The sequence below is a fragment of the Falco rusticolus genome, chromosome 9 (genome assembly GCF_015220075.1).
Source record: "Falco rusticolus isolate bFalRus1 chromosome 9, bFalRus1.pri, whole genome shotgun sequence".
Classification (NCBI taxonomy): Eukaryota; Metazoa; Chordata; class Aves; order Falconiformes; family Falconidae; genus Falco; species Falco rusticolus.
The window spans coordinates 49,376,814-49,403,930 of NC_051195.1; the positions used below are offsets into that span (position 1 = coordinate 49,376,814).

At 43.3% G+C, this 27,117-nt stretch overlaps 1 protein-coding gene across 7 annotated transcripts in view; it reads left to right on the plus strand.

The window, feature by feature from the left end:
• Nucleotides 1-534: 534 nt before the first annotated feature.
• RAPGEF1 (Rap guanine nucleotide exchange factor 1) overlaps nt 535-27,117 on the plus strand; it is a 92,063-nt gene continuing 65,480 nt past the window's right edge. For 6 of the 7 annotated variants that reach the window (XM_037399561.1, XM_037399564.1, XM_037399562.1 and 3 more), the window contains exon 1: nt 535-811. In XM_037399561.1, the coding sequence (XP_037255458.1) occupies nt 787-811 (25 nt within the window). In that variant the 5' untranslated portion in view covers nt 535-786. Of the gene's footprint in view, nt 812-2,355; nt 2,596-27,117 lie in introns of all 7 variants that reach the window. The other variant, XM_037399563.1, reaches the window with a different exon arrangement.

Below are 27,117 nucleotides of genomic sequence, written 5' to 3' on the forward strand. Positions count from 1 at the left end.
GCAGCACCCCCGTCCTGTCCCACTGAAAAACTGTGTCGGGGTCTCTGCCAGCTCCCCCCGCCCCGGTCTCCTGTAGTTTTGCTGCGGACCCCCGGGAGGGACAGGCCGGGCCGGAGCGGCCCACCGGCGCTCCCGGCCCCCCCGCGAAGCCGCGGACGGAGGCGGGCACCGGGGAGGCAGAGCCCCCAGGGCCCAGGGCTGCCCCCGGGCCGCCCCTAGGGCCGCCCCCAGCCCCTCGCTGCAGGCCCCGGGCCCAGGGGCTGGGCCCGCAGCCGGTGCCGAGCGTCCCCGCCACCGCCGCTCGGGGCCGCGCGGCTTCCCGGGCCCCGCTCCGGGGGCCAGGCCGAGGGTTTCCCTCAGGAAACCGGCGGCCCCTGCCGGCGCCCCGGGGGTCCCTGCCCGCCGCCCGGGGCGCCGCCCGCCGCCCTGCCCGCCCGCTGCCGGCCCCGCCCGGCGGGCTGTGGCGGCGGGTGCCCGGCGCGGCCGGCAGGCGGCGCTGCGGCCCGGGGCGGCGCGTGTGCGTGTGCGGCGGGAGCCCCGGGCCGCCTCTTCCCCTCGCGGCCCGGCGCGGCGGAGCGCAGCGCAGCGCACGGAGCGGGCAGGGGGGCGGGCGCTGCCGGCGCCGCCGCCGCCGCCGAGCCCCACAGGCCGCCGCCGCAGCGCCTCTCGCGGATCGCGGCCGGCCGGCCCGGCAGCAGGCGGCGGCGGCTGGCAGCTCCGCGCCGCGGCCGCTCGCAGCCGCCTACCTGTGCGGCCGGGCCCCGAGCGCCTCAGCCCGGCTCCGACATGTCCGGCAAGATCGAGAAAGCAGGTGAGCGGGGCCGGGAGGCCGGGGGGAGCCCGGCGGGGCGGCCGCGCTCGCCGCCCGCCTCTCAGCGCCGCCCCGCCGCCACCGCGGCCCGCCGGGGCTGTGCCGGAGCTGCCGGCCGGGGCCTGGCGTGGCCCGGCGGGGCCGGGGGCGGCGGGCAGGGCCCCCGCGGCGGGCGGGAGGCGGCCCGGGCCGGCGCGGGGCTCCTGTCAGGCGGCGCGGCCGAAGGCGCGGCGGGGGGATGCTGTGCCCGGGGCTCCGCGCTGCCCGCGGCCGCTCCTGCGCTGCCCGGCCGCCGGCTGGCTCGGGCTTTTTGTCTCTTCCTCCGCTTTTTCCTCCTGCTCCAGCGGCTCCCCTCCCCTCCCTTTTTTTTTATTTTATTTTTATTTTTAATCTATTTGCCCGCACCCCAGCCGTTCTTCCCCTGTAGCGAAGCATCAGCAAAGCCGGGGCGCTGCAACGCTTTGGGGCCTACACGCATCGATGAATTACAACTTCTCCAACTTTCCTCTTCTGGCGTTTGGGCAGGACCGGGACAGATGAGGCCGCGGGCAAATGTCAGAGGGAACGTGCTCGGTTTTCCCTGCTCCTGCCAAGCTCTCCCCTCTGCCTGGGGTGCTCACCTGGAGCCAGAGCCGGGGGAGCTGCTTTCACCAGGAATCGCTCGAGCACAGATCATATTGTCTCTCTGTGCTTCTGGAGTCGTGTCTGGTTCTCAGTTGTCACTTTAGATGCTTGAATTGCCCCTGTTTTGCCGTGTAGCGGGAGTAGGACGTTTAAGATTCAGTTAGTGCTTTGCAAATCAAGCAGTGAAGTTAGTTTAATTATGTTGCCTTTCATTAGCAGGGAAAAATCAACGCTGTTTTTGTGGTTTTCGTTGTAAGAAGCTAGGCAGTTCCCTACTGGGGAGCACAGGGTAGCACTCTGAGTCGGGATGCATTCAGGCTTTCCAGGACAGTGGCCACCGATTGAGGAAAGATTCCTGTTTCAAAGGAGTCAAGTTGGCAGCAGTGCTTTCTGGGTTTGATCATTCCATCCCGGTTTGTTCTGGCTTCTGTGCTGCGCTGTATACAGATCTGTTCTCCCGTGACATGGGTTCTGGAGCAGCCTCCAGGGAGAAGCAGACTGGCTGCCTGGCAGCCGGCTTTCAGTGCAGTATGTAGGCATGTTTCCAGCTCTTAGCGCTGAGTTACTGTCTAACAAGTGTGCATCGCATCATGGGACAAATGTTATTCCAGAAATATCATAGGTTAATCTGGTGCACGATCCCTTACACAGTATCGCAACATAACGCTTTGCTTTGAGATTCTGGCTATGTCTTTTCAATGCTTACTGGTGTATCGCTGCAACTGTTTGTCCGGGAAGCGGGTAACTGAGTAAGGAAGGTGCTAGCAGCATATACAGATGTGGGGCCAACTCTAAAATAATTGCCACTTGTTTATGCTAGAGGTGAATTTGGCTTGGGATTTTAGTAAATGCTGATAGTGCTGTAGACAGTAATTACAGATGTATAAATAAGTGATCACATTTTGTTTATTCGCGTGCAGTAAATAACCCTGTGAGAATAGTAAATATAACTCCACACCAGCGAAGCAGCGTGAAGAGTTCAAACGCGGGAAGATGACTCTGTAGACACACACAAACGCAGCGCGGTTCCATAAACAATAGAACAGAAAGGCCAAAAATACCATACAAAAAGCATACGCTGCGCAACCTAGAGACCCGGCCTTGCAACACACTGAACTCCCATTGAAGAACTCAAGACATCATGCAGGATACGTCCCCAGGTCAGTGCTGTATAACTGTACAGTTTTGAAGATGCAATGGGTGAAGCCTTGATGCAGAGGCATTCTTTCTAGTGGGCGTGTATCGTAGTGATGATTTGCTGAATGACAGAAACTGTAAATCTGGGAGACTGTCCTCTTTCAACTGCTTTTACCTTCGTTTCTTTAGGAAGGGTGTTTAAAAAAAATAAAATCTAGTCCAAATGTAAACTGGAGGAGAAGAGACGGGGGCAGGGAGGGAAGGAGGGCTAGAAGCCAGCTGTTCCAGTGCAGTACAGTCTTGATCACTTGTTTCTGAGTATTTGAACTTCTGATTGACACAGTGTGGTTAACAGCATCACCAAATAAACATAGTCTGTAATACCGCAATAATTCTGGGATAGTATTTGTCAAAATATATACGGTAGCAGAACAAAGGGTGCAGAGTCATGACAAATGCGGTGAGGTCTAAGGTCTGCGTATTTGTGTACATTTGAATTTGTTTTGTTCTAATGGGAACGGAAATACATGCAAACCCCATTATGCTGTAAATAAAATAGGGTATTGCCTGATGACAAGCCATCCTGACAGACCTTGGAATGAGCTTGGGCTTTGGTTTGAACTCTTAGGTCTGCCTAGTCAGGCTGCTGGGGAAAAAAAAAGTGTTACCTTATAGGGTGAGATCCCTAGAGATCTTGCATACATCTGCTCCCTGGGTCCTTAAATGAAACACCTTGTTGACACTTCATAAAAAACAATAATAAATGATTAGAGATAACAGCTACCATACTGTCAACCAAGGAAGAGCGGACAAGGCTCCCTCCGGAGCCTCTCAGTACTGTTGTTTAATCAACAGAAGGGTCACTGTAGAGCAATTCAGAGCACTGCTTTGGAGTGAAGAGGAGCCATCTGGTAAATAAAGAATAAGACGGTGTATTTTGTTTTCACTAGTATAAGACCCCCTGTTTTGTTCGCTCCAGCCAGAAGACTTCCAAATACTTTTTCAAAGCAGGACAGGCATAGACTTGAAGAGAAGGAATGACATCCAGTGTTGGTGTTTTTTTACTCTAGAACTGTGACTCTTTGTCTTCACTTTCAGAAAATTTTTGCTCTCATGCTAGTTAGTCTTACAGTTTTGATCTAAAATCCAAAATAAGGATGTCAAGAAAGAGTGGAGAAGGTCGCGGGTTCTGCCTGGGTTTCCTGTTACCATGGCAATATGTGAGTTCCTGTATTTATTTACCTGATGGATTAGGTGCTCCAGGGAATTGAACTATTCTGCATCGTTCAGGGACAATAAGGGAGCAGTTAGACACCATCAGGTCTAAAACAAAAGGTCTTCCATGAAGCAGGTCTGTTCAAGAATGCCCTTTATTAAAACCAAAGAACATATGGGTGCCATACTTTGAAGATTTATTCTACTTGATGTTTTCAATCTTAATCTTGTAATTTCTTGCAGCGTTTTCATATCCCTTGTAAGCTTGCTTTTTAAATAGCTGTCTGCTAAAGGTTGTTTGAGATAACTGTTTCAAGTGTTAGCTACCTGGAGTGCAGTCAGTTATCTCTATTCTGCTCAGGACTCAACTGAATATATTTATTCCATGCAGACTGAAAACGCTGTTGTCTTCACTTTTTACTCATAAACATTTGCCTGATAAACAAATTTACCTCTGAAGTCTCATCCTGTAGTATTGGTGGTATAAACATCTACAGGTAATCCCAGGAGAACTCTGTCCTTAAGGAAAATGGCAAAACAGAAGAAACAATTCAGGAGGCCAGATTATTCCCATTTTATCGGAATTAATGTTTGTCCAGTGTCCTCCATGCCAAGTTACGTGATTCTGAATTGTGCATCAGACACATGTTTTTCTATTAATGTGAAGTTTCCTGGGGATCTCATTTTTGGGGAGGATATATTTTGAACTGTCATCATCTCTTGGATCATTCTATGGAAATCATCCTGCATATTTTTTACACCTGTAGAGTTTTATGCAGTTTCCCTTTGTCTTAAGTTATGCTTAGGTGAGTTACTAGGGAGAACTCTTTCTCGGTTGAGATGTGTATTCACCACTGTACCGTGCTTTTCAGTGTGAGGGCTTTCAAATTAGAAGTTTTGCAGGTGACCAGTATAAGTGCTGCTCTACTGGAGGTTTTCAAACAAAGTAAAAACTGTCTCTGAAATGTCTTGTCCAGGGATCTGACAATTAAACTCTGTTCTAAAGACTCACCTCACAACCCTAAAGGCAATTCAGTTCCAATTCTTCTTTACTTGGGCTTTTAGCACCTACTGCATTCATTGCTGCATGCTACTGGGATAGTGACATTGCATGTATGTTCTATCGTAACTTGTTTAAAAAGCATCAACAATTCAGTCTGGTTTTGTGTAGAGGCAAAATACAGGCACAAGATGAGCATTATTTAGTTTCCTGCAAAGTGGCACAAAGAGCAGAATTTTGCATTTTTTTATAAGTCATTGTAGGCTTGACAGGTGTTCCGTTGTATAGCTTCAAGACCGGAGTGTTCAGAAATGTAGCCTGTGGGATAACTGCTGCAAGATTGAGATGGTCATAGCAGTTGTAAGAAGGAAGTGGACAAAGAGGGGAGAAAAAAAGACAGCTGAAGCCTACTGGAATGTGAAGCAGCTGGGTTGTGCCTTAGTCAGTGAAAAAGCAGAAACTGGAAACAATTGCTAAATTTATTTTCAGTGCAAGCAGTCGTTTTCCTTGAACCGCAATGACTAAATATATCTATTGGTGTGATTTTTATGTGGTGGTAACTCTTACTGGCTCTTGCTAACCTCCTGGCAAGCAGAGAGATGAGTGGAAGTTCGCTGTCAGTCAAATGTCCCTCATCTAGGTCTGTTGCCTCACTTGCAGAGAATATTTCCTGTTTTTAAGGGACTTGTAGGCTGTTAGCATGGCTTGTTGCAATATATTGCATGAGTGGAAGAAACCTGGGTATTTGTTTATAGGGAAGGGAATCAACCTGTAACTACTTTTTCATGTTTCCTTAGGGTTTTGTTCATCATTTTGCAAGTTTTGAATTGTAGTTGACACCTCAGCTGATATCTGAATAGTTCTATCTATAGATGCAGATAGATGCTGATGCAAATAATGTGGGTCTTTTAGGAAAAAAAAAATACATTAACACCTTATTTATTCCAAAGTTGAAAGCCTGTGGACAGAATTGGCAAAATGAACCTTGCTGTTGCCTTACGAATTCTTTTGAAAGGAGAGCATTTGATTCGGAAGCTTACAGCATTTTAATTGCAGGTGGAGCAACATGAAGTGTTAACTTTCTAGAATTCATTTTATAGAAACTAGAGAGATGTTACACCTTTCCTTGGCAGAGGCATTTGATGGCTGATCAGATTTGATTCAAGCACTCGGTCATTATGTGCGTTACAGGAGATGTCTAGGTAGTTCTCAGCTGAGCTACTGAGAGGTGGTAGCTGGGATTGTTTGTTGCCATAGCATCAAATTTGGAAGATCCTTGTACCCCAGCAAAGGTAAGACAATAGATAGCATCTCCTGTCTTCGTGCTAGGCTTGCTTCAGAAACTATGTAGTATATTGGAAACAACAAATGACATGTCAGACCTACAAGTAAGATGATTTAATAGCCGCCTTCCTCTCTCCTGCTCACCACACCTGTCATTTTGCATAGTTTGGATACGTGCAGAAGATATAACTTGTTCCATTTTCCATCCCAACATTTTTCTGCTGAAATTAGAGATCTGGAGTTTTGGGGTCTTCTGCCACTTTGCAGAGCTGTTGACCTCTGTGTCCTGTTGCTTAGCACTGAAATGAATCCTTCCAGCCTTTATTCTTCCTGTGGCGACTTTACCTTATCTGGACAAGAACCTGCGCGTGGAGAGGGATCCTTCAGCCTCTCAAATATGTGATTCAATTAATTAAAACTTATTATGCTGTAAGTGTCTGAATATTTGGGAAATTCTTTGGTGTTACATCTGTCTTTTTTTCTTTATTAACACTAGGATTCAGCCATTGTCACGGAAGCGACATGGAAGGAGTATTAAAATCACCTAGCTGTTGCAAGAATATTGGCTTTGTTACTTGTCAATTTTGTCTAAATAACCAAAGCTTGGCTTTCATGGTGTTCAGCTGAGAAATGCTGTAGAACATAATGGGATGAGGGGATAGTAATGGAGTGTGTCATTTTCAGTGCTTTAGTAGAGATTAGAGGAGGAAAACTAGATTTATTCACCTTTGCAAGTTTGAATTTGCAGCCCCAGAACTGTGAGGTGTATGAAAAGGTGGCCAGAGAAGGAAAAAGGGACACAATTGGAGAAGCTGATGGAATGGTTGGGAAGACCAGAAAAGAAGTGAGAGGATGCCCAACCCACAGATGTTAGAAGAGGAGGCAATGGTGGGCTAAGTAGCGTGCAAGTAGAGCAGATAGGAAAAGGGCAGACTGATGACAAAAAGGGAAAGTAGGCAAGGGGGAGGCTCCCGGCAGCTTTCACGGAAGTCTGTTCCAAGGCAAAGAGAAATAAGATGAATTTCAGCCATCCGGAAAAGCTGCAGGAATCCTGCAGGTTGGGACGTGCTGCCAAAAGAATGTTCTGCAATTCTGCTATTCACGTTACTGCAGCCTGACAAATTTGCAGCTGTATTACCTGACCTGTAGCATCCCTCCTTAAAAATACATCTCCGATCTCTTCTTGTGGTGCGTGATGTTGATACTGATAGAGCAAACAATTTTATCTATGTGAAGGAGAAATGATGTCCCCACGTATTCTGTGAAGTAACCTGAGAAAGTCGATGGATGAGATTATTTTTATTTTGCATTTTTTTTTATTTTTATATATACTGTGTTTATTTGCATTTCATATTTCAGTTAAAGCTCTTCAGCTTTGAAACAGTCTTTTGATGTGAAATCCGTTTGCTGTTTTAGTTGCTACCATAGCTCACGTTCTGTGGAGTTTGTAAGATAATGTTTTCATGTTGAAAGCAAGGAAGAAGTGAATAGAAACAAGTTTAAGAATAAGATGGTCTGTATCAGAGCGTTCACTTAGTGTTGAGGGTGATAAGATATTGACAGTATTTGGGAGAATCGGTTCTCCTACACTTGCTTTCTATTTTACCATATTTAGGAGAGTAATCTAAAAGACTTGAGAATTGCCGAGAGCTATGTGGATTTTCTAAGCGTTGGCTAGCACTTTGGTTTCATGTTTCTTTCTTTTGGTTCCCCTTTTATGCCACTGAGAGGGTCGACTGAGCATGGATGGCACCCGGAGATTTCTTAATTATGGGGCTGAGGCTCTTTGAATTAAGCAAATGCATGATTTGCATTATATTACTTTACCTGGGTGATGATCTCTGCTGCTTTGTGTAGAGCTTTTCTGCTATCATGAAAATACTGTGCATTTCGTGATTCAAGTTAACATCTTGGTGTGGCCATGAGTGCCTCTAAAGAAATATTAATTCATTCTGCTGAGGGAGGAAGGTTAACGCTTGCTGGCACTCGCATGCTCTCATTCTTTCTCTCTGAAGGCTTCCTGTGGGGATGCCCTTTGTTGCGAACTTAACATATTCACTGAAGCAGTCCCATTTATATTCTAAACAAGATCTTTAATTTCGTCCCTCACATGTACAAAAATCTTGGGTTTTGAAAGAAAATAGATGAGAATTTTCTTTTTAGACTTCTGGAAAGAAAGGAAAAAAAATCAGTAGAGGTTAAAATCAAAGTTACCCATAGCTGGTAAAGCTGGACTAAGTGGGTGCAGCAGCTTGGTTGGTTGATTAAACCTTCATCAGATTTTACCAAGAGACTGACTATGTAGTTCTGCATCTGTTAAACTGTAGTTTGCGGGTAGTCTTTAATAATTAAAATGGGAGCAAAAGGAGTGTGTTCACAACGTACAGCATGACTTGTTCTATCCCCTGCCTTTTGATGTTTTTATTGTGCTTCCCAGTCTACCAATCTGGCCTATCCATACTGCCCAAGAGTGGTGAAGTAGCTTCAGGAATTAGTTCCATATTTAGAAAGTTTCCTTTACGAACCAAACATCATGTAATGAAGGGCACCCAGGGAAATCAATATTTTAGTTCTGGTTGTATAGTACATTCCAATCAATTCTAGATAGCAGTGCTCAGTGAATCTGTCTGACAGTGGGCTTCAGTTAGCAGGGCAATACTCTTTAAAACACGATTTTCCTTGGGTGATAGATTATCCTTTCATTTTGTGCTCTAGCTGTATTACCTTAAGTTTGTCAATTTGAGTGTTGGGAGATAAAGTGCGGATGGTTCCCATCCACGTTTTGCTTAACAGTTAAGTCTTGCATTTCATTGTTGGGAGTGATATATGCTGCAACTTTGATATACGAAGAAATTAAATATCCCTGTTTGGATATATTTTTTCCATAGTAATTTTTTTAAGTGTCTGTTTTCTGCTTTTCTAATTAGAAGAAGCTTTAAACTGAGTTATATCCAAGAATAATAGGTTTAAGGAGCTAGGGAGGTCTATCAATAGGTTTAGTAGAGCTCATCTATGAATTTACAGAGACTTACAGAAAATTTAGTGTATTGGCTCGCGCAGGAGGTGGTTTGTCTGTATAAGTATCCTTGCAAAGGTCACGTGAAATCATATGTTAAGTCTGATGCCAGATTTTTGATGGAGCATGGTAAGAGTGGTGCAGGGGTTGAGTTTACTCTTTTACTGCTTGGAATTGCTTTGCCAGAGCTACTATATGGGAGAAATTTGCAGTACCCAAAACCATTATGCATCTGAAAGTCACATGACTTTTTTTAAAAAAAAATCTTTTCTCTGTATGAGCAATATCTGGGAGAATGTACCTGACAGAAACTGAGGTGGCAAATTTCTCTTGTTTTCAGCTTAGTTTTTCTGTTTGCTCTGTGAATAGCTGTTCGCTTTTTGTCACTGGAAGTGGTGGCACTTCTGTCTCCTGCTCTGTCAGCCTGGTCTGTTGTAGTTTACAGAAGAAACATTTGTGAAAGCTGTAGAACCACCCTGTTAACATGTTTTAGTTAATATAGGGAATGATAAAGTACATTGTTTACAGTGAGCTGGCTCTCTCAAATATGGCCATTTTTGTGATGTTCAGCTGTACAGCATCCCTTTAAAGACCCACTGAGTCCTGATGCATAACTTGGTGTGCCTGCTCGGAACTAAGCTTGATTCTTATGTCAGTACCTCTCTTACTTAATCTGTAGCATCTTTTCATAAGGAAATAGTGATGGCTCATCCATCCTCTGCTAGAACTCTTGACCTATTGGCCAATTTCAGTCAACCTTTGGAGAGGAATCAATGCTAAAATGTGTTTAAATTTCTGCATGTTTTCTGGAGAAGACTGAGTAAAACAGAGGCACCAAAATAGCGCCTGCGTTACGGCAAAAGGGAAGATGGAGCTGTCCCATACTTTGTTTGGCAATCCAGTGTCAACTAGTACGTGTGTCATTTCAGAATTGCTAACACACATGGTGCTGCTTCTACAGAGGGGGTGCCAAGGGAGACGTGAGGAAGCTAGTTTTCTTCTGTTGGAAGCGGATTAGATAGTGTTTCACTAGTTTTACTGCTCATAGAAGATGACTTTTGAAATAAGACCTGGGTAATGTTTGCTGTTTGATGATTTAACTAAGGTTACGATCTTGTGCTTATTCAGTTGCATAGGCATTTTGTCTAAACTTGTCTCATTAGTTTATCCTGCACTGTAAAATTCACAGACGTGAGATAAATCTGACTGTATTTTGAAAAAATATGAGAAAAAAGTGCAGTGAGCTACACTAGTTTAACCTCAACTGGATTAATTGATGCAACAGCCTTCACGTATGGGCAGGATCTAAGAATGAACAGATATAAATCCTTTATTGCCTAGAAACTTCATTTCTTCACCAGCCCACTTGTGTTAGTTAAAAACTGATGGTGTCATTTAAGCTTTTGCCTCTCAATCTACCAAGGTAAGATAAATTCATAAAAGAGAGATTTATGGTGATTTGAGAATATCCTTGCCCAGAATTAGTCAATTTTGTGAAGCTGGGTCAAAATTGCACCTATACTGAAATAGATACAATTTTGCATATAGAAAATGTAATATATTCTTTATTTACATATAATTTTTGTTCTAATAATTTCTAGTCCCTCATGGATTCCAGCAGTTGTCAAAAGGATTTAATACTGGTTATATTGGTTTGGAAATGCCCGTCTTTCAGCAGAGACAATAGGAAAAGCCTGTGGTGACTGACTAGCGTAGACCCTAACACCTAACGTTCACCCAGCTACGTTTGGGGGAGATGGGTCCCAGCCTCAGGCAGGTTTTTGTCCTGTTGGAAAGCTGTTCGAAGAGATTTTAGGTATTGCTTGAACTGTTGTTATGTGAAGCTGAATGCATTGATTTAGCAAACGGCTTGCTGCATCTGTGCTTGAGGCAGAGCTGCGGAAGACCTTTTTTTCACTGCCATCCTTGCTTTGGCATGGCTGTTCCTTGCAGCACTAAAGCAAATGTGCTGTTTGGCGGTGGTGTTCACCCCTCAGACCGCCTGACTCTCCAGCGACAAAACCAGGGTTAGAAGGCTCCTTGCCTCCAACAAAATCCCATCTCATGTCCAAGTCACTGCTGAGAACTAGTGAAAGAACCTTATGTACCACAAAGGGGATGCCTGCAAGAGCTCACTTAATATTAACCCCGTTGCTAGTGGCAGGTCTGTGAGCTGGCAGAATTTTTTATCTAATTTGCTGTTAGTTCCCAAAGAAGAAACAGACGCTAGACCTTTTAAAGTTGAATTTCTTTGCTTTCCCTTGTGCTGCACAGCCCAGGGAGACATGAGGTATTGCGTTCCATCAGCTGATGACTTGGCGTCAGGCTGAAAGGTAAAAACACTGATAAAAAAAGCTTTTCCTTTGCTGCTAGAACAAAGACTACTTGAATTGTGAACTGGTTGGCCTGGAACAGGGAATGCTGAGGAGCAAAATCCTTTGGAAAAAAGCAAGTATGTGTGTCTTCTGGGGACAGCTCAGAGGAGCCAATCGAGGGCAGTGAGGGGTGGGTTGCTCTTAAAAGCCAAAGTATCCTGGTAAAAACAGCAGAGCAAATAAACCCTTAAAAAGCATGCAAAGAGAGAATTTGCTTCTCGTGACTGACTGTATATTTCTAGGTAGTCTTTAAACAAAGATGGTTTTGCTTCTGTCTGTCTTGGGTGAAAGCACTTGTATAAATTCTTTAAATATGCATTGGCAGTTCTTACTCTTAGGTTTTACCCTGAATTACAGCCTTGTTCATTAGACCTCAAATCTGAGGTGTACATTTCACTGTAATACTTTTAGGGCTCCCTGGAGACATCAGGTATACCGCAAGTGATACACAGGAGAGCTCTGAGCTTCCATTTGGCTGGCAGCCTGGGGAGCGCCAAGGTTCAAGGGATCAAAACCATCGTTCAGACCAGACATTGGCACAACCAGCGTCGTTGCCTGGGGTTGCTGGAGTTGTTGTGGGTTTTTACTATATGCGTAAGGAAAAAATGCTTACCTGGCAGTTGACTGTAGTTATCTGTTTTCAGGTTTACCACCTGAATTTGTATTTTACATTTTTTGTTCCGGCTGAAGTTAACCTGACAGAGAAGGCAAAACAAAGGAAACATCTGAGGGATTGTTTGTGGCAGCTGGGCAAATGAGTTTGTCTATAAATCCTGAAAGTCTCTGGCAACAAGGTGTGTAAGACTGTTAGTAACAACAAAAATGGTGTTGAAAGGTTGTTGATCGCTTGCATCACTGTTTTGAAACTTCTGAAGTTGTAAGTATTTGGGGCTGGTATAAATAATAGCATCTAAGGTTACAGCTGTTGGTCATCCAGTCCGTTGGAGCTCCACTGGCAATATCCAAAAAAATATTCCCCCATCAAGTGAAAGCATAACTGGTTCTGAAATCATTCCCAGGGTGCATGTGCTGTTAACATGGCTGTTGATCAAGGTCCTGATCTGCGTCTGGCATCCAAAGTCGGTAACTCGTGCAAAACACCATTCTTGGCAATGTCACCAGTGCTGTGGCTTGTCCTGTGGGGAGAGTTAACAGGCTGTGGGTTTTGGTATTGCTATTATTTTCGTTCATTTTTATCATTTAATACTTCTCAGATGAGGTACTTCACATCTAAAAGCTTTGGCAACATGGTGTACTAAGTTTCAAATATTATAATGGAGAAAAAAAGCATGCTAAAAATACTAGTACTCAGTAGGATACATTTAACGAAATTGTTATTCAAAGCTCTTACATCCAGAAAAGTAACACTGGTTTGTGTTGGTGCTGCACACTACGATCTTAACCTTTGGGATGATAACAAAGCACAAAAACTGGCTCCTCCTGCAATCCTGTGCCCTTGAAGGAGTCATTTAGTTAAATTCCTTAATATTTTTGCAGCTGTGGTTGTGGTTTATTAACTGATGCTGCCTTGAAGAGGAGCCTGTGTCTGCAGCAGAGTTTTCATTACTCATCTGTCAATACTTGCAGAGTAAAACAAATGGGTCTGGGTAGAGAGGTTTCTGCTCTTCTGTGTAAATGGTTTCTTTTTCTCCATCTCTGCTACCTCTATCCTCTACCCAAGGAGAGGGTAGAGAATAGTTTTGATACAGTACATTGTTATACTGTATTGGATAGGAAGGCCTGCTTTGTCAGTCAGGATTATTTTAAGCTATGATGTTTAGATTTTATTAAATGGACTGGAGGGAATTAAAAACATCTCTCTTTCCCAAAACATTCTTACTTGTACAGCTGTAGACAGCCCTTTATCCTGAATCATACCAACAGAAGAATCTCCAGAATTTCTCTTTTGCAGGGGGTAAAATAGGATTTTTGACCAGTTCAACAATGTGCTTGTCAGGAGAAATCCAGGTGAGTTTGGTTTGGTTTGGTTTTTGGTTTTGCATAGGCCCTCAAAATTGAAAATTAGGTAAACGAAAATTATTATGTTGCTGTGTTTACTGATGCAAACTGCAAGTTTTGCAGTAATTGCCTTGGCTTCTGGGTGAATGCAGGAGGCATTCTGTGTCTGGATTTTGGGTTTTATTTGCATCATATTTGCAAGTGAAGGGCACACCTTACTCTGAAGCCCCTGCAGGACAGAGCTGTCTGCTCTGAGAGATGGAGATATAAATGAATTTCATGCTGGTACGTAGTATGGGCGAGTGAATGAACTGTTTTTATAGCAGATGAGCAGTCGTTATGAAATGCTTTGCTGGAACCGGGCAGGGCTGTAGCAAAAGGATCAGCTATAATAAGCAGGGGAGAAGGACTTGCAGAACCCAGGGTACTGACTCACTTAACCACACGCTTCTCTTGAGTTTCACGCTTGACTGTGACAAATATTGAACAGAATGTCAGCCAGGCTAGTGAGCAAGTGTGCTTAAGAGCCAAAAGTCAGTGCTGACCTCTTTCTGTGCACATGTATTTTGGGGGGAATACTGGAGTCCTTATCTCCTTTTCCTGTTGTGCATTCTGGTTTTGATTAGTTTTTATCCTACCCCAGAAAATCATGGTGGGGCAAAACCACATGGAGCAGTTCCCTCTGCAGGAAGAAGTAAAGAACTAAGGCCCAGCCCAGTGAAGGCGATTTATAACTTGAAGCCTTGCTTAGTGCCTCTGTTCCTTCGCTGGCAGAGTTGGCTGCTAAATTGGTGCCAGTTTCCTTAGCGTAGACCTGCCTGTTGTCATGGAGTTGCCATCAAATGTATTTTAAAGCCCGTGGGAGACTGTTCTGTATTACCGTGGCCTCCGGCAGGAGCAGAGGGAACCAGATCTCCACCAGACTGAGCTCTTGACTAGCTGCAACTGTGAGGACCTAGTTTGGAGATTAAAACTGATTAGTGGATAATTCCCCCAGAGTGAATAATCTCAGCCTGAAAAGATGAATTGCAGATGGTTTTGGATGAGAGAGACAGCAGGTTTAAAATGTCATTCTTCCAGTAACCTAAATCTGCTGACCTTACATGGCATTGCAGCGATCATTTCAGCTGAGTAAGAATGGGAGGAGAGGCTTGCTGGAGGTGTGTGGCCAGTGCTTCCTGCATTGGTCTGGCCCCCAAGCCCCCAGTGTTATATTTACCTGGTGGTTTGAAAGGGGTTTCACTCCGCAAGGTCAAGGAAAGCTTCCAAAATACAGAGAAGAGCCATTGTAAACTCCCGAAGTGAGGATTAGCATCTAATACGACTTTTTCAATTATTTTCAGCTTGGTTTACTTGTCTTTACCCGTCTTTCACCTTTGCAAAGGTAACAGTACATGTGTGTTTGCCTAGCTCTGCCTGGAAAGCTTGCAAAAAACAAGACTGAAACATAAAACCAAGTTAAGGACTGTATGAGCAAGCTATGTCAATAAAGACCATCATTTTGTGTAGCAGTGCAGCTTATCAAATTACTCCAGTGAGAGACTCCTTACAAATGCTTTTGTATTTTATCTGTTGACTCATCCATCTCAACACTTACAGTAACATTTCAGTACTGTCTTATAAAGCCTATGATTGAAACAAGGCTGTTCTTGGGCTGGTTAATCAACAGATGCAATTAATACAATGGTGTTTGTCCTGACAGCCTGTCCCACTGTGGTGGCATTGTAAGTGGCATTGCTACACGAGGGGTTCTCTGTGGTTGAGGACTCGCTGTACAGGCAGATCACTCAACATTTGAATTCAGCGTAAAGTCAACATGGAAAGAGTTTCAGACCTCTTCTCAGCTGGCAGTCTCACTGGTGCTACGAGCGATGTTAACAAAAGGGTAAATCATAATCCGCAGCACTTCTAATTTATTTAACAGTTTTAGAAAAGGCTGGGATTTTGCTCTGTTAGAGCGCACCAGAAGTGTAAAAGGAAGGCTCGGATGGATTTTCTTCTTGTGCGAGGCTGGGAAGGTGGTGAAGGAAATACAGTTTGGACTCAGATATTTATTCTTTTAGTAGAACAATGTCAGCCCCAGACCAGTGCTTCTTAGATGTGTTTTACCCTGGGAACTTGTACAAAACGTCTTCCCTTTCAGCTATTTCATTTTTAGCTGTATAGAGGGTGTAACCATTGTTTAAGGGAGTGTCGGTGGCATGTGGCCAGTTGATATCTAAACCCTATCATGAATTGTTTTAAAGAGAGTATGATTTTCTGTACTGAGATATATTGATGACTTTTTTCAAGGCAGGAAGTACATGCTGACTCCAGCAGTTGCCAGAGCAGCTGTTCATTATGAGTAAGCCATATGAAAAATCTTGTGAAAGCCTTAATATCAGTAGAAAGCAGCGCAAGCTTAAATGATTGGCACCAAAGTGTGGCTAAGCTGTATCAAGAACTGCTTTCATATTTTCAGTTGCTTAGAATTTTACATTGGAAAAACTTTCTGGTTCTTAAGGTATCAAAATCTGTAGGATAGTTTACAGAGAGGTATTTTAACTTCAGGCTAGTTAATATTTGTAAAGGCTTGTCTGGACACTCCCCAAACTCTTGCTCCAGGGTACAAATTTATTTGATTTATACCATGTTGAGTTGATGTAGCAGGTTCTGGCTCTGTAAGTAGGGATCTCAGCTGGCTCTGCGGCTTTTAGCATTTCCTAGCATTGTGCCACCAGTGTTGCTTAGACTGGGTTTCTACCAAGGCCCGTATTAGACAGAGCACACACTTGAAATGCCGTCAGCTCCTGGTCCTGAGGTCTCTAATCAGCGCGTTGGGACTTTTTGTTACAGTCTGTTTTTAATCACAGAGCTGACTTTTGTCAAGACTGATAAATATATTTCCATAGCTTTCCACCAAAAAATTTGCTTTGAATTAATGACATTTCAGTGAATTTCTGTAGTTAACAATTTCTGGAAAAAGAAATTATTATTTTGCTCCAAAACCCTCTGATCAGTGCCAGCTGCAGGCAGTGGAGGAGGTGCTGGGCTCCGGTGGGCTCTTCCTGAGTACAGGTGGCTCTAGCAGATCTGCTGACCTTTGGCTCACAAGAAAAAAAAAAAAAGGAGTATGCAAGAAGTGCTGTGCTCCGAATATGAACCTGGCTGGAAGCTGAGTATGCAGAGATAAGCTGCTGAAGGGGAAAACCCCCTCACCTATAGCTGACGTATGACACAAGTGAACCCACTGTGATAGTTTCCTAGCTCAGCTTCTGAGATACTTCCAACCCAGGTTCAGTTACCTCTTTTCCTTCTACGTTTGAACTCTGTATTTGGTGTTGTTGCTTGTTGTCTTTGATACCAGGATATGATTTCTTCTTTATCACCTCTCGCTGCCCTTTGTTTCTCTTAGTTTACCATTTTTTTCATGCGTGCACTCATGTTGCTTGTAGTGCGTTCTGTCTAAGAGCCTGTGTCACAAGGTTCTGATTCAGCAGGGTTGTCCTGGAGATGTGTAAGGATGTGCCAGCAAATAGTGGTACGTATGTCACAGCAAAGGAACAAACATACACATCTTGCCCAAGCAGTAGAGCTTGGTTTGCTGCTGAATGTGGTCCTCAGGCCGTGGCTCATGAGGGTGGTAGCGATGGGGAACGTGGGACGTTCCAGCTTATTTTGAGAACAAGATTCAGTTTCCCTTGATGCTGTAATTTCATGAATCAAAAAGGAAAATGTGTCATACTTAGTCTTTATCTAGAGCTTTACATTTTTAGAGCTTTATGCAAGCATTTATGCTGTACTTTTGACTTCATGATGAGGGGTGATGGAAAGTGCCGTGAGAATACAGAGTACAGCTCCTGCCCTTGTTTCATTTACTGGTATGATTTAACTTGTTGGTTTGATCTTATGATGTCTGCTTTTCCATAAGCTTCTGTGGGCTTTTCAGTTTACCACCGGGGCTGTATAGCCAGTGAGCGGGTTGTTAGTTCGTGTTTGAGATTTCAGGAGGTAGTGGGAGCGGAAGACATAGTCTTGCATAGTGGTGGTGCCTCTCCATTTGTGAGAGGGTGCAGGTAATGTTGTGTGCACAGAGCATGCCACCTAGAGGAACAGAGCAGGCCGGCAAGGCTGTAGCCATGATTTGCTGGCAAAATTTAGGTAACTGTGCAAATGGCTATGTTGAGACCTTCTCCAGGCAGTGCCCTCTGTGGCCCTGCCTCTGGTACGTTCATCAAGTGAAGTGTGAGAAGGTCCATGCACTGGTAGCTTTCCATCAACTCTTCTCAACCAACATTTCTCAGCTTCTTACATGAGAGTACTGCTCATGCTTTAGCCTCCTGGTTGTGTTGATCCTAATCTTTCACAGAGGCTCAAGGATCTGAAACGAAGTTGTGGATCTCGCCTCCTGTTCTCTGGGAATTAGGATGAGGAATCTAGTACAAGGTGTGATTTGATGGACTAACAGTCTCCCAAGTCCTGTGCTTTTTCGGCTTGTATGTTGCAATTTCTTTTGTGGGAGACTAATAAATTTCCCAGAAGATTATCCTAATTTCCAGAGTCTTAAAGTCTGAGTTGTAATTAAACACTTAATTTGATGAGGGTTTTTAGATGTGTTGCTAGTCTACTGGCAGCTTGGGGAAACGCTTCCATCTTCAGCCCAGCTCCCCTTGTGTAGATTCAAGCTCAGAAAGCTGCTATATATTTAGAACCAGCAGAACTGCAGCCTGCCAGACAGGCCTCAGAAAACTGCTCCAAATCTATGCTTTCTGTGTAGATTAAAGCCAAATTTGAAAGAAGCCTGGCTTTTTTGAAAAAGCTGAAGTTAGGGTGATGGCAGTTTTTCATTAACAAATGGGCAGTGGGAAACTTTAATAATACGTTTATTACTTAGAGTTGCACTGAGTTCTCCCATAGCCACAAATAACAGTAATCAGTACATCCAGCAGGGAAGCAATTATTTTATTTCATGATCAATCGGAGACTTGTGATCATCCAGAGAGTCAGGGAGTTGTGTTGTCAGATAAGCACATGGCTTGACCACGTCTTTAGGACAGGAATTTATTTCTGATCCACATTAGTCTAATATGTGGTGGAATAAGTCATAACCATTGACTTGGGCTCGTAGGATTTAATATACAAATAATGACTGAGTAGAATTCTTCCGTGCTGTTTGAGGTTATGTGTTCTAGTTGCCTCTGATTAAGTTTGTATCATCTGCTGAAGTTTTTCTCTCTGCTATTTAAGTAAAACACCTTTTCTCCCCCCTCTCTCCTGTGCTTCAACTTTCATGCTTAAAACCTCAGGAACAATCTTGAAGACTTTATTACACCGTGCCTTTGAACTGACCCCCATGTATTTTCATCGAGACATTAGGATGGCCTTCCCATTTCCTTCTATTCTCAGTTTAAATGTTCCTGTTATGGGAATACTAAAAAAAACCCCTCAATTGCAATTAGTCATATTTTAAAAGAACCAGACTAAAGCCAGCAGGAAAAGCATCCTCTCAGTGTCAGTGTGCAAGGCCATGTGTTGGTGTGCCATTTCATCTCTTGCGTGCATTGACCACTCGTGTATTTGAGAGACCCGTTCCGTTCTGTGGCTCCCCCCATGTCTCTCTCCTTAACACGTGCCCCTTTTTGCTGATAACTTTCTGGCCTCCAGGCTACTGACAGCTGTTGTCCACTTGCTGCTAATTAAGAAAGCAGCATGAGTGATGGGAATGTGGATTGGAGAGATTGAACCCCCCTCTACTCGCAGCAAAGCGTTTCAACCTGATTAAAAAGAGTCTGACTGATGACTGATCGGCCTCTTTTTTCCTCCTCTGTCTGTTGAGCCTCTCCGTAGATAGCCTGTTTGCTATCAAAACTCGCATGTTAGGCGCTCTCTGTGCCTCCGTATTTTTTAGATCCTGTAACAATAAGCAATGTCAGAACAGATTTGCCATTGAAAAGATGGGCACGTGTGAAATTTAAGCTGCTATAAAGCCACATATTTAACATGCAAAGCGTTGTGTACATCTGTGCTCTTACTCAGAAATTCAAATGCAGGTCATATTTTTAAAATAAAAAGACATGTACTTTGTTGAAGATTTAGAACTAGCTATAAGAATCAAGATCATTATGAATTAATAGCACTGAAGTGGATAGACTGATGATTTCAAAGATTTTCCTTCTTTGTTTAAGGATTTTCCTTGTTTGGTTGGTTTCCTTGTTTTGATTTTCCTTGTTTTGCATCAGGTCCCAGTGGGTGGCGATTTATGTGCTACAGTTACAACGTGATTTTTATGATCCAGCAAGAGAATAGGTTTGAATCTGGAATTCCCTTTCTGGCCTGTGCTTCTGTGGAGGCAAAATGATAGGCTGAGGTTAAGATAATACAAGATTGTTGTTTTAATACGCAACCAGAAGACGTGAAGTCAAGGAAGAGTGATGGTAATTTGGTAAAAGAAGCCTCTTCCTGTAACGCTTGTGCTCTCTGGAGCTGTCTACCCCCAGGAATATTGCAACTCTCTGTATTTCAGATTAGACCTCCAAAATTCAATCTGAATTCTTATCTGCAGTAAGTGGGCTCTGTATAGCCCCTAGCATGCTTTGAAAGCAGTGTCGTTTGCTCTCATCTGGAATATCATTTCTCTTCTTCCTGTTGTGATTTTTCTCATACTTGACTGTTACCTTTTTACCTTGGAGATAATTGTTTCTTGATACAGTAATTCAGCACGGTCAGAGCTTCTCTTTAACAGCACTATGTATACACAGGCGTAAAATGTTTATTTACATTAAAAAATAATAATCACTGCCAGATTTGGCTCCTTAGGCGTGTGAAAATCCTTTAAAAATCCATGTCTACCACAGTATAATTGAACATGTCTAGGGTGAGGAGGACGTGCTTCTGACTGTATTTACCGGTGTTCACCTTGTATGCCCGTCGTTTTGCCACATGATCACTTTCTGAAAGGGGCTTTGGAGCATTTGACTTCAGCTTTTCAAATAAAGAAGTGGCTTATGTTTGTTTGAACAAGAGCTGCTCTGGCAGTCAGTGTTACCATATATTCACCTAAACACTTTCAATACTAAAATGGTAGGAAATGCAAAACACAGTGTGCTTATAATTAACTGAACTAGGCAGGCTCTTTGGGATGTGGGTGGTTCAGGGTGTGAAAGTGCTATAATGTCCTTGGGCAGCTTTCTGTTTTCACATGAAGAGAGCAGATGCTGACATGGTGCAAATAGAAAAGAAATCCTGTCACTAGACTGGCCCAGAGTCCCTGAGCTGTAGTCTGTAAATAAAGTGATTTATGGGTATTGTAGATGAAAATGATGTTTCTTTTTTCCCTCCAAGAAAAATATTATTTCCAAATAGATCATCTCATTATTGGCCTCTGGTTTGGCTAGTAATTTTATAAAATAAGCTTGGTAGAGTTAATGTTAGAAAATTAATGGGATGATTTCTCTACTAGTAAGAATTTATGGACACTCCAAATCTCCGTCTGTCTTGCTGTGGGAGGTAATTAAGAATATGAGGGAGTGGTTTCTTGGTTTGAAATGTTGAAAGCAACTGTAAGCATTCGTACTGTTACATCTGGAGAGCTTAATAGGGATGGTGAGCTGGGTCCTTTGCTGTGAACATTGGCTGTTTCTTTCACAGTAACCTGATTATTGCTTGGACAGCTTTGCCAAAACTGTTTACTGTCTGCTGCCTGTTGACTGGCAGTGTGTTTCAAGCCAATTACAGGAATATTACATGGCTTCAGGATCACAGTTAGTCCGTTTGTCCTTTAATGCCACTCACAGTGACATCAAGAATTGAGCTGCCATCATCCAGGTAGGTCCTCCACCCATACTGACATGGTCTTGTCTGTTCTGCATTAGCTTTTTATGTGACTGGTGGCAAGTATCACTTGCTCTGAATCCCCACCTCTTATCCATTTGTGCCATGAACTTCTGGCTGTGTAAAATGAAAAACCATCACACAGTCATTTCAGAGGCACTGAGATGGCAGTTTTGACATTAATGGGGCAAAAGAAACATTCTGCAAATTTGTATGTAAAAACTAGGTGCCCCTTTGGTGCTAGGTTAGGTTTTATTTAGACTATTGTCTAAATATAAGCCTAGAGCTTTGCTGCTAAGCCTCCAGTTGACTTCCCTTCCACTGGGTTTGTGAATGACAAAGTGTTTCAGTGGAGCTGGCACTTCTTTGTTGAGTTGTTTTGCAAATGCAGACCCGATTCTTAACAGTAGAGCACAAAACAGGAATTTCTGCTTTACAATGGGAAATGTTGGGTTTGTGTTGTTGGAGGAACAGGTTTAGTTCCTCTAATTTCCTGATTCCTTATTGTACCGCAGGAATATCCTTTAAATAAATAAAAATGACAAAATAAAATCACTCCTACCAACTGGGAAAGAAGAAATATACGCAAACAATTTTGAGAACAGGCTGCTGGATTGTAGGGAGCGTTCCTACAAGAAAAATCTCCTTGGAGGTTTGTCATCTACTCCTGTTTGTCAAAGATAGACTTTATCTTTTTATCATTGAGAAACAGCTTCCCATATATATGAGAATTCTCCCTAAATATCACCCTTTACTGCCAATTTGGCTTCTAATTAGCTAAATCCATTTCGAAAGTAGACAGTCTTATTCCAAAGTAAAACGGTGTGGGGAGTTAATAGGGAACAACGTGCATGTTTCCAACCTTCACCTTGATTTGAATTAACTTTCCTGGTTGGAAAAGCCTTGTCATTATAAAGTCTGAGCTATAATGTTCTTGTGGCTTTGAATGTTGGTATGTTTTATCATGATAACTACTGGTGTGTTGTAGTTTCAAGCAATCTCCCTGAAAGTGTAGATCCGTACAGATGCCAGAAAACCAGCTCAGCTCTTCTGCTCGGTTCTCTGCCAACAAACGGCAAATTAACTTGACTGTACTTGAAGTATTGAAGTGTTTTCTGTTTTGTTTTGTTGTTTGTTTTTTTTTTTAATTATATTGCAAAAGTGGTTTGAATCTCTGTTGGAAATGTCTTCTGTGAGGGGCATCTTTCAAAGTGTCCATGTGAGCAGGTTCAGTTTGTGACTGCTATATATAGTGGGTTTTTGTCAAATAGCAGCAATCAAGCTGTTATGGTGGTTTTGTACCTATGGCTTCAGTGTAATATCAGGGTAGACATTGAAATGGTATTGAATAAAGTCATATAGACTGTAAGAGCCTTCTGCAGAGGAACTCGGGACTCTCAACACATTTTAATGAAGCAAGTTGTCCCAAATCAAATGCCTTTTCCAAGATTTGTTTGAGACATCTTCCAGTTTTGCACTCTCTGCAATAGATACGTAGCCGGTTTTCAGGCTAATGAAGAATGATGGCACACTTAGTGTATTCAGACTTTTCTGACTGCAGAGTTGCCAAAAATGAAGCAGGAGAGATATCTTCCAGCTGTGATTCTTCTATAGAAATCAGCACTTTAGAAGTAGGTTGTAGCTGAGAGTTTGTTTGCTGAGCTTCAGAGTAGAGTTCATGAGTACACAGAGGAGAAAAAAGGAAAAATTTATTTGTTTGTTTGGGGAAGGAGGCAAATTGAGTTTATTGTGTAAATTTGTAAACGGTGCAGAAAGGAAAGGGAAGTTTCCCCCAAACACATGCTAAAACAAATGAAGTCCAAGCTCAGATTGGAAGTCTCCTTGTGAAGCTGTGCAGGGCTTCGTGGGAGAGTGCTGCTGCTGGGGAGCAGATGTTGCTGAGGCCCTGCAGTCAATGGCGGCACGTTCAGCTCCTCTCAGCCCTCTCCCACAACACACAGGTATTTCTGCTGAGCAGCACCCCATCTCCTTTTCTTCTTCCCCACCCACCCCACTTGCCAGGATATTGCAGATAACAGTATAGAAAATAGAAAGGGCTGTGAGGCTACCAGTCTGTTTGTTTGGGTTTTGTTTTTTGTTATTGCAGAGTCTCAGACCCCTAATCTCTCAGGTCTAAGTATTTTTTAGCTCATGTGGTATTAAATAGCAATTACAAAGCTATGGTTTTTACTAGGCTGCCACAAAGCTTAGTACTAGGTGCTTCTTATGCTGCAAAATAGTAAATGTGGATCATATGTACAAAGTCAGTTCTGTGTTTGTAATGTTATAGGTGGTTCTTTATTAGCTGAAAGATGGTTTACAGTGTTTCTTGTTGCTTTACTGCAGTGTAATTTATTGACTCGTTGGCTGGACCCAGCTGAAGACTCAAAATCCAACCGGGATGGAGCTTGGGCAGGGTGGTTGTGCATTACCATAATATTAAATATTAAAGCACACAAGGTCTAGGAGGTATTTACTCTTCTAATAATGGCACCAAAGGTATTTTTATAAACATCTTTTTCTGTCTTTCTGTAACCCAACTGCTATGACATACTAAATCTGCTGCAGAAACCAGTAAGTTATTGAACGTCTTTCAGAGTGAAAGAGCGTAAAGTTAATCACACTGAAGCTTTGACAAAGCGCTGGGCTTAGCCTGACCGAAGTCAGTGCTCCCTGGGCATGATGGAGCATCGCCCGACCCGACCCACAGCCCGCCCGGGGCTGCAAAACCCGCACCGCGTGTCCTGGGGCCTCATGGAGCTGAAGTTTCTTGTGACAGAGTAGCTGCTGTTTTCCAAATGGACCTCCTCAGCTCCCAAAGTATTGCTCAACGTACCACAAGCTGAAATTATTATTGATTCACCTTTCAGGTCTGGATGGCAGGATAGCCACACGATTGTATATTGTGTTGCAGCAACTTAAATAGCTTTGGCAGTTGTGGTTTTGCAGCTTTGTCAAAACCAAATTAAATATAAATACTGTACAAAATTATTTCTTATTTATAGAATCCTAAGGTTCTCTCTGCCACATAATCTGTGCGCTGGGCTTTCAAGCATGCTTTCTTTCATGGAGTGGATCGGTGGATCATGATTTTTGACTGCGTCTGTGTGGCACCCTGTACCTCCCTGGTACCAGGGGTGGCTCCTGGGCAGTGTCTCACTTTTGAAAACTGATGGGATACGATATGATAAGGGAAGGGGCTGTTCGTAAAAACAGCACTCAAGTAGCTGTTAATTCACCAAGATTTATTCGGTGATAAAGGAATTGTTTCAGCAAGATTGTAAAGAGATGCTGAGATAAGGTTCAACTTTGGTTTTGGTAAAACAGAGTCTCAGCATCGTTCCCTGTAGTTATCACCCCGTTGTAAGTTAGCCTTGAAGGTGTTTCTTCTTGAAATGCAGGCCAGCTTCCTGTATCAGTAGACTGGAAGCTCATTAAAAAATAGAAATGGATTCTTTGTAGGGCCCACTTTTGGTAATTTCCATTAAAGATAACAGTAACTGTTTAAACACAGATAGCCAGGGTGATATAAGAAATAACACGGCATACTAGCAAAGAATTTAGCTCCAAAGAAATTGAACTCAGCTATCCCCTTGTTAAGTAGGTTTCCAAACTTGTCATTAGGCTTGTAGCATTAAGCTACATAATATTCTGAAATAGCTAGGGAATAGCTGCTTTTTCTTCAGCGTTAACAAGTAGAATCTAGTGACTGTTTCCGTACTACTGGTGGCATGGATTCCTTCAGATTCTCTTTGTGTTTCTGCAGACATTTGTACACATCTGCCAGCGTTTGCTTCTGTAGAAGTTCATTATTGTTTGTTTTAAAGTCAGGATTTGCTGAAAAGATTGGGGAGAACTGCAGGTGTTTGTAGCAGTATGCCGTCTTCTTGAAACCTGTTGTCTGTAAGAGCGATCTAACCAGGAGATTTTAATTCAGGCATGAGGTGACAGGATAAGTTGGAAAGTTGTCACAAATAATTGTTTACTGCTAAAGTAACTTTTAATGTTTATATGCAGTAGAGTGAAAGGTAGACATCCCACTTGGACTCCATGAGCTACCTCACGTTTCCTGCCACGATGGTCTAGGGATGTGCTACATCCCCAGATGATCCTGCAGCTCACAAAGACGTAGCTCCCTCCTGGGCTGCTCGGTTCAATTAACATCTCAGTTTCCCCTTGCTGGAGGCACTGATGTTTCAAATTGTGCTTATAGAAGACTAAAATTTCCTACTGCCTGCAGGCAGGCAATAAAAGTGATGGTTTGGTTGCAGATCCTATCAGGTATAGAATAGGGTATGGAATTGAGGGTATGGCCTGCAGCTCCTTAACCCTTGACGCGAGCAGCACAACAATAATGGAAAAGCAGCTTCTGACCTGATTACATCAGAAATTTCACACCTGCAGCGCTGCTGTATCACTTTGCACACAGGCTTGTCTGTATGTGGAGATAGAGAGCTGGCCCTTTGGGGCAACAGTATGGTAGTACTTCAAAGTTTAGTGATTTGCATAGCCCTCCTGTGATGCCTTGTTTTATTGAGTAAGCAATATTAGGGAAGTTTACACTGGTATTGCAGTGCCTCTAGGAGATAGTACTGGCCTGGTTCCTGAAATTCATTTTTCTTTCTCTTGCAGAGATGTGAGCCCCCAGCATGGTGCACTGAAGTTGTGCAGGCATGTTTAATCTTACTGAACCAAGTATCTGCTTTTCAGCATCTGAGCCCTGAGGATACAGTGCTAGTCAGAACAGTGAGAAATGAGGCTTCCTTGCAGAGCAGTTAGCTCATCTCCTAACATGCATGGAACAGAGCTTACATCACATTCTCACCTGGACTGTTGCCCTTAATCTACGGCACTTGCTAAAGAAGGAAATAAAATTGAGCATGTTTAAGCAAATGCTTTCCATGTTTTGATCTTATTTCTTGTGCTCAGCTCCAATGATTGTGGGCAGTGGCTTTTGGGCAGGGGATAAGGTTCTTCCCAAGCCTACTAGAAAAGAGGGGTTAGCTTTGCAATTCAGACTGGATGTGCAAAGAGTCTGTAATCAGAGGTCAGAAATAAAGATGACTATAATTAGTAATGTCCAAAGCAACTGGAAATTGTGTCAGGCAGATCCGAGCCAGCTTTTCTTTTTTTTTTTTTTTTTTTTTTTTTTTTTTCCATCTTCTAATGAATGAGAGCTGAGGTTATTCTCCAAGGATGAAAGAGGGCTGAGTTTTTCCCATTTGAAACTGGTGCTGGAGGGCCAAGGCAAAGTCAAGACTGTCATTTACAACCTTGTTTTTCAGCTGTTGAACCTGTAGGCAGGTTGTGAGCAGTTAGGCTTTTCCCTAAAGCATCTAAAATAATGCGTTTCTGCTTGCCATCCTTGCAGAGTGCCAGTGACGACATTCCATCACCTTGGAGATGGATAAACAGCTTCAGCAACATCGGGTTATAATCTTTCAGGTCTGAGTTTCAAAGCTGACAGCCGTATGACTGAAACCCAAGCCTAGCAAAGGTTTTTCAGTGTGGAAGGAGTCTAAATGTGCTTGAGTAAAACGAGAGGAGGGGAGATAAAGTTTAAGCTGAGCTCAGTGACAAGGCTTTTTGCTCAGCCATGGCAGCAGCGTGAATGAAACGAATTAGCTTTGGCTTGCGTGCTCCCTACAGCCTGGAGTGACTCAGGTAGTGCGCACACATACTTGTGCCTGCAGGGCTTTATTTTTAGATGTCTGAATCACTGTCATGACTATATCCTCATAAAGCCGCTAGACGAGCGGGGATGCCCACGGACCCCATATTAAGTCATGTTTGGTGAACAGAGAAATTCAAAAGATTCCCTTGCAACTGTTGCAATTTCTGTGCTCAGAGCTGTTTGCTGAAGTAATGCAGAGGCTATGCCTGTAGC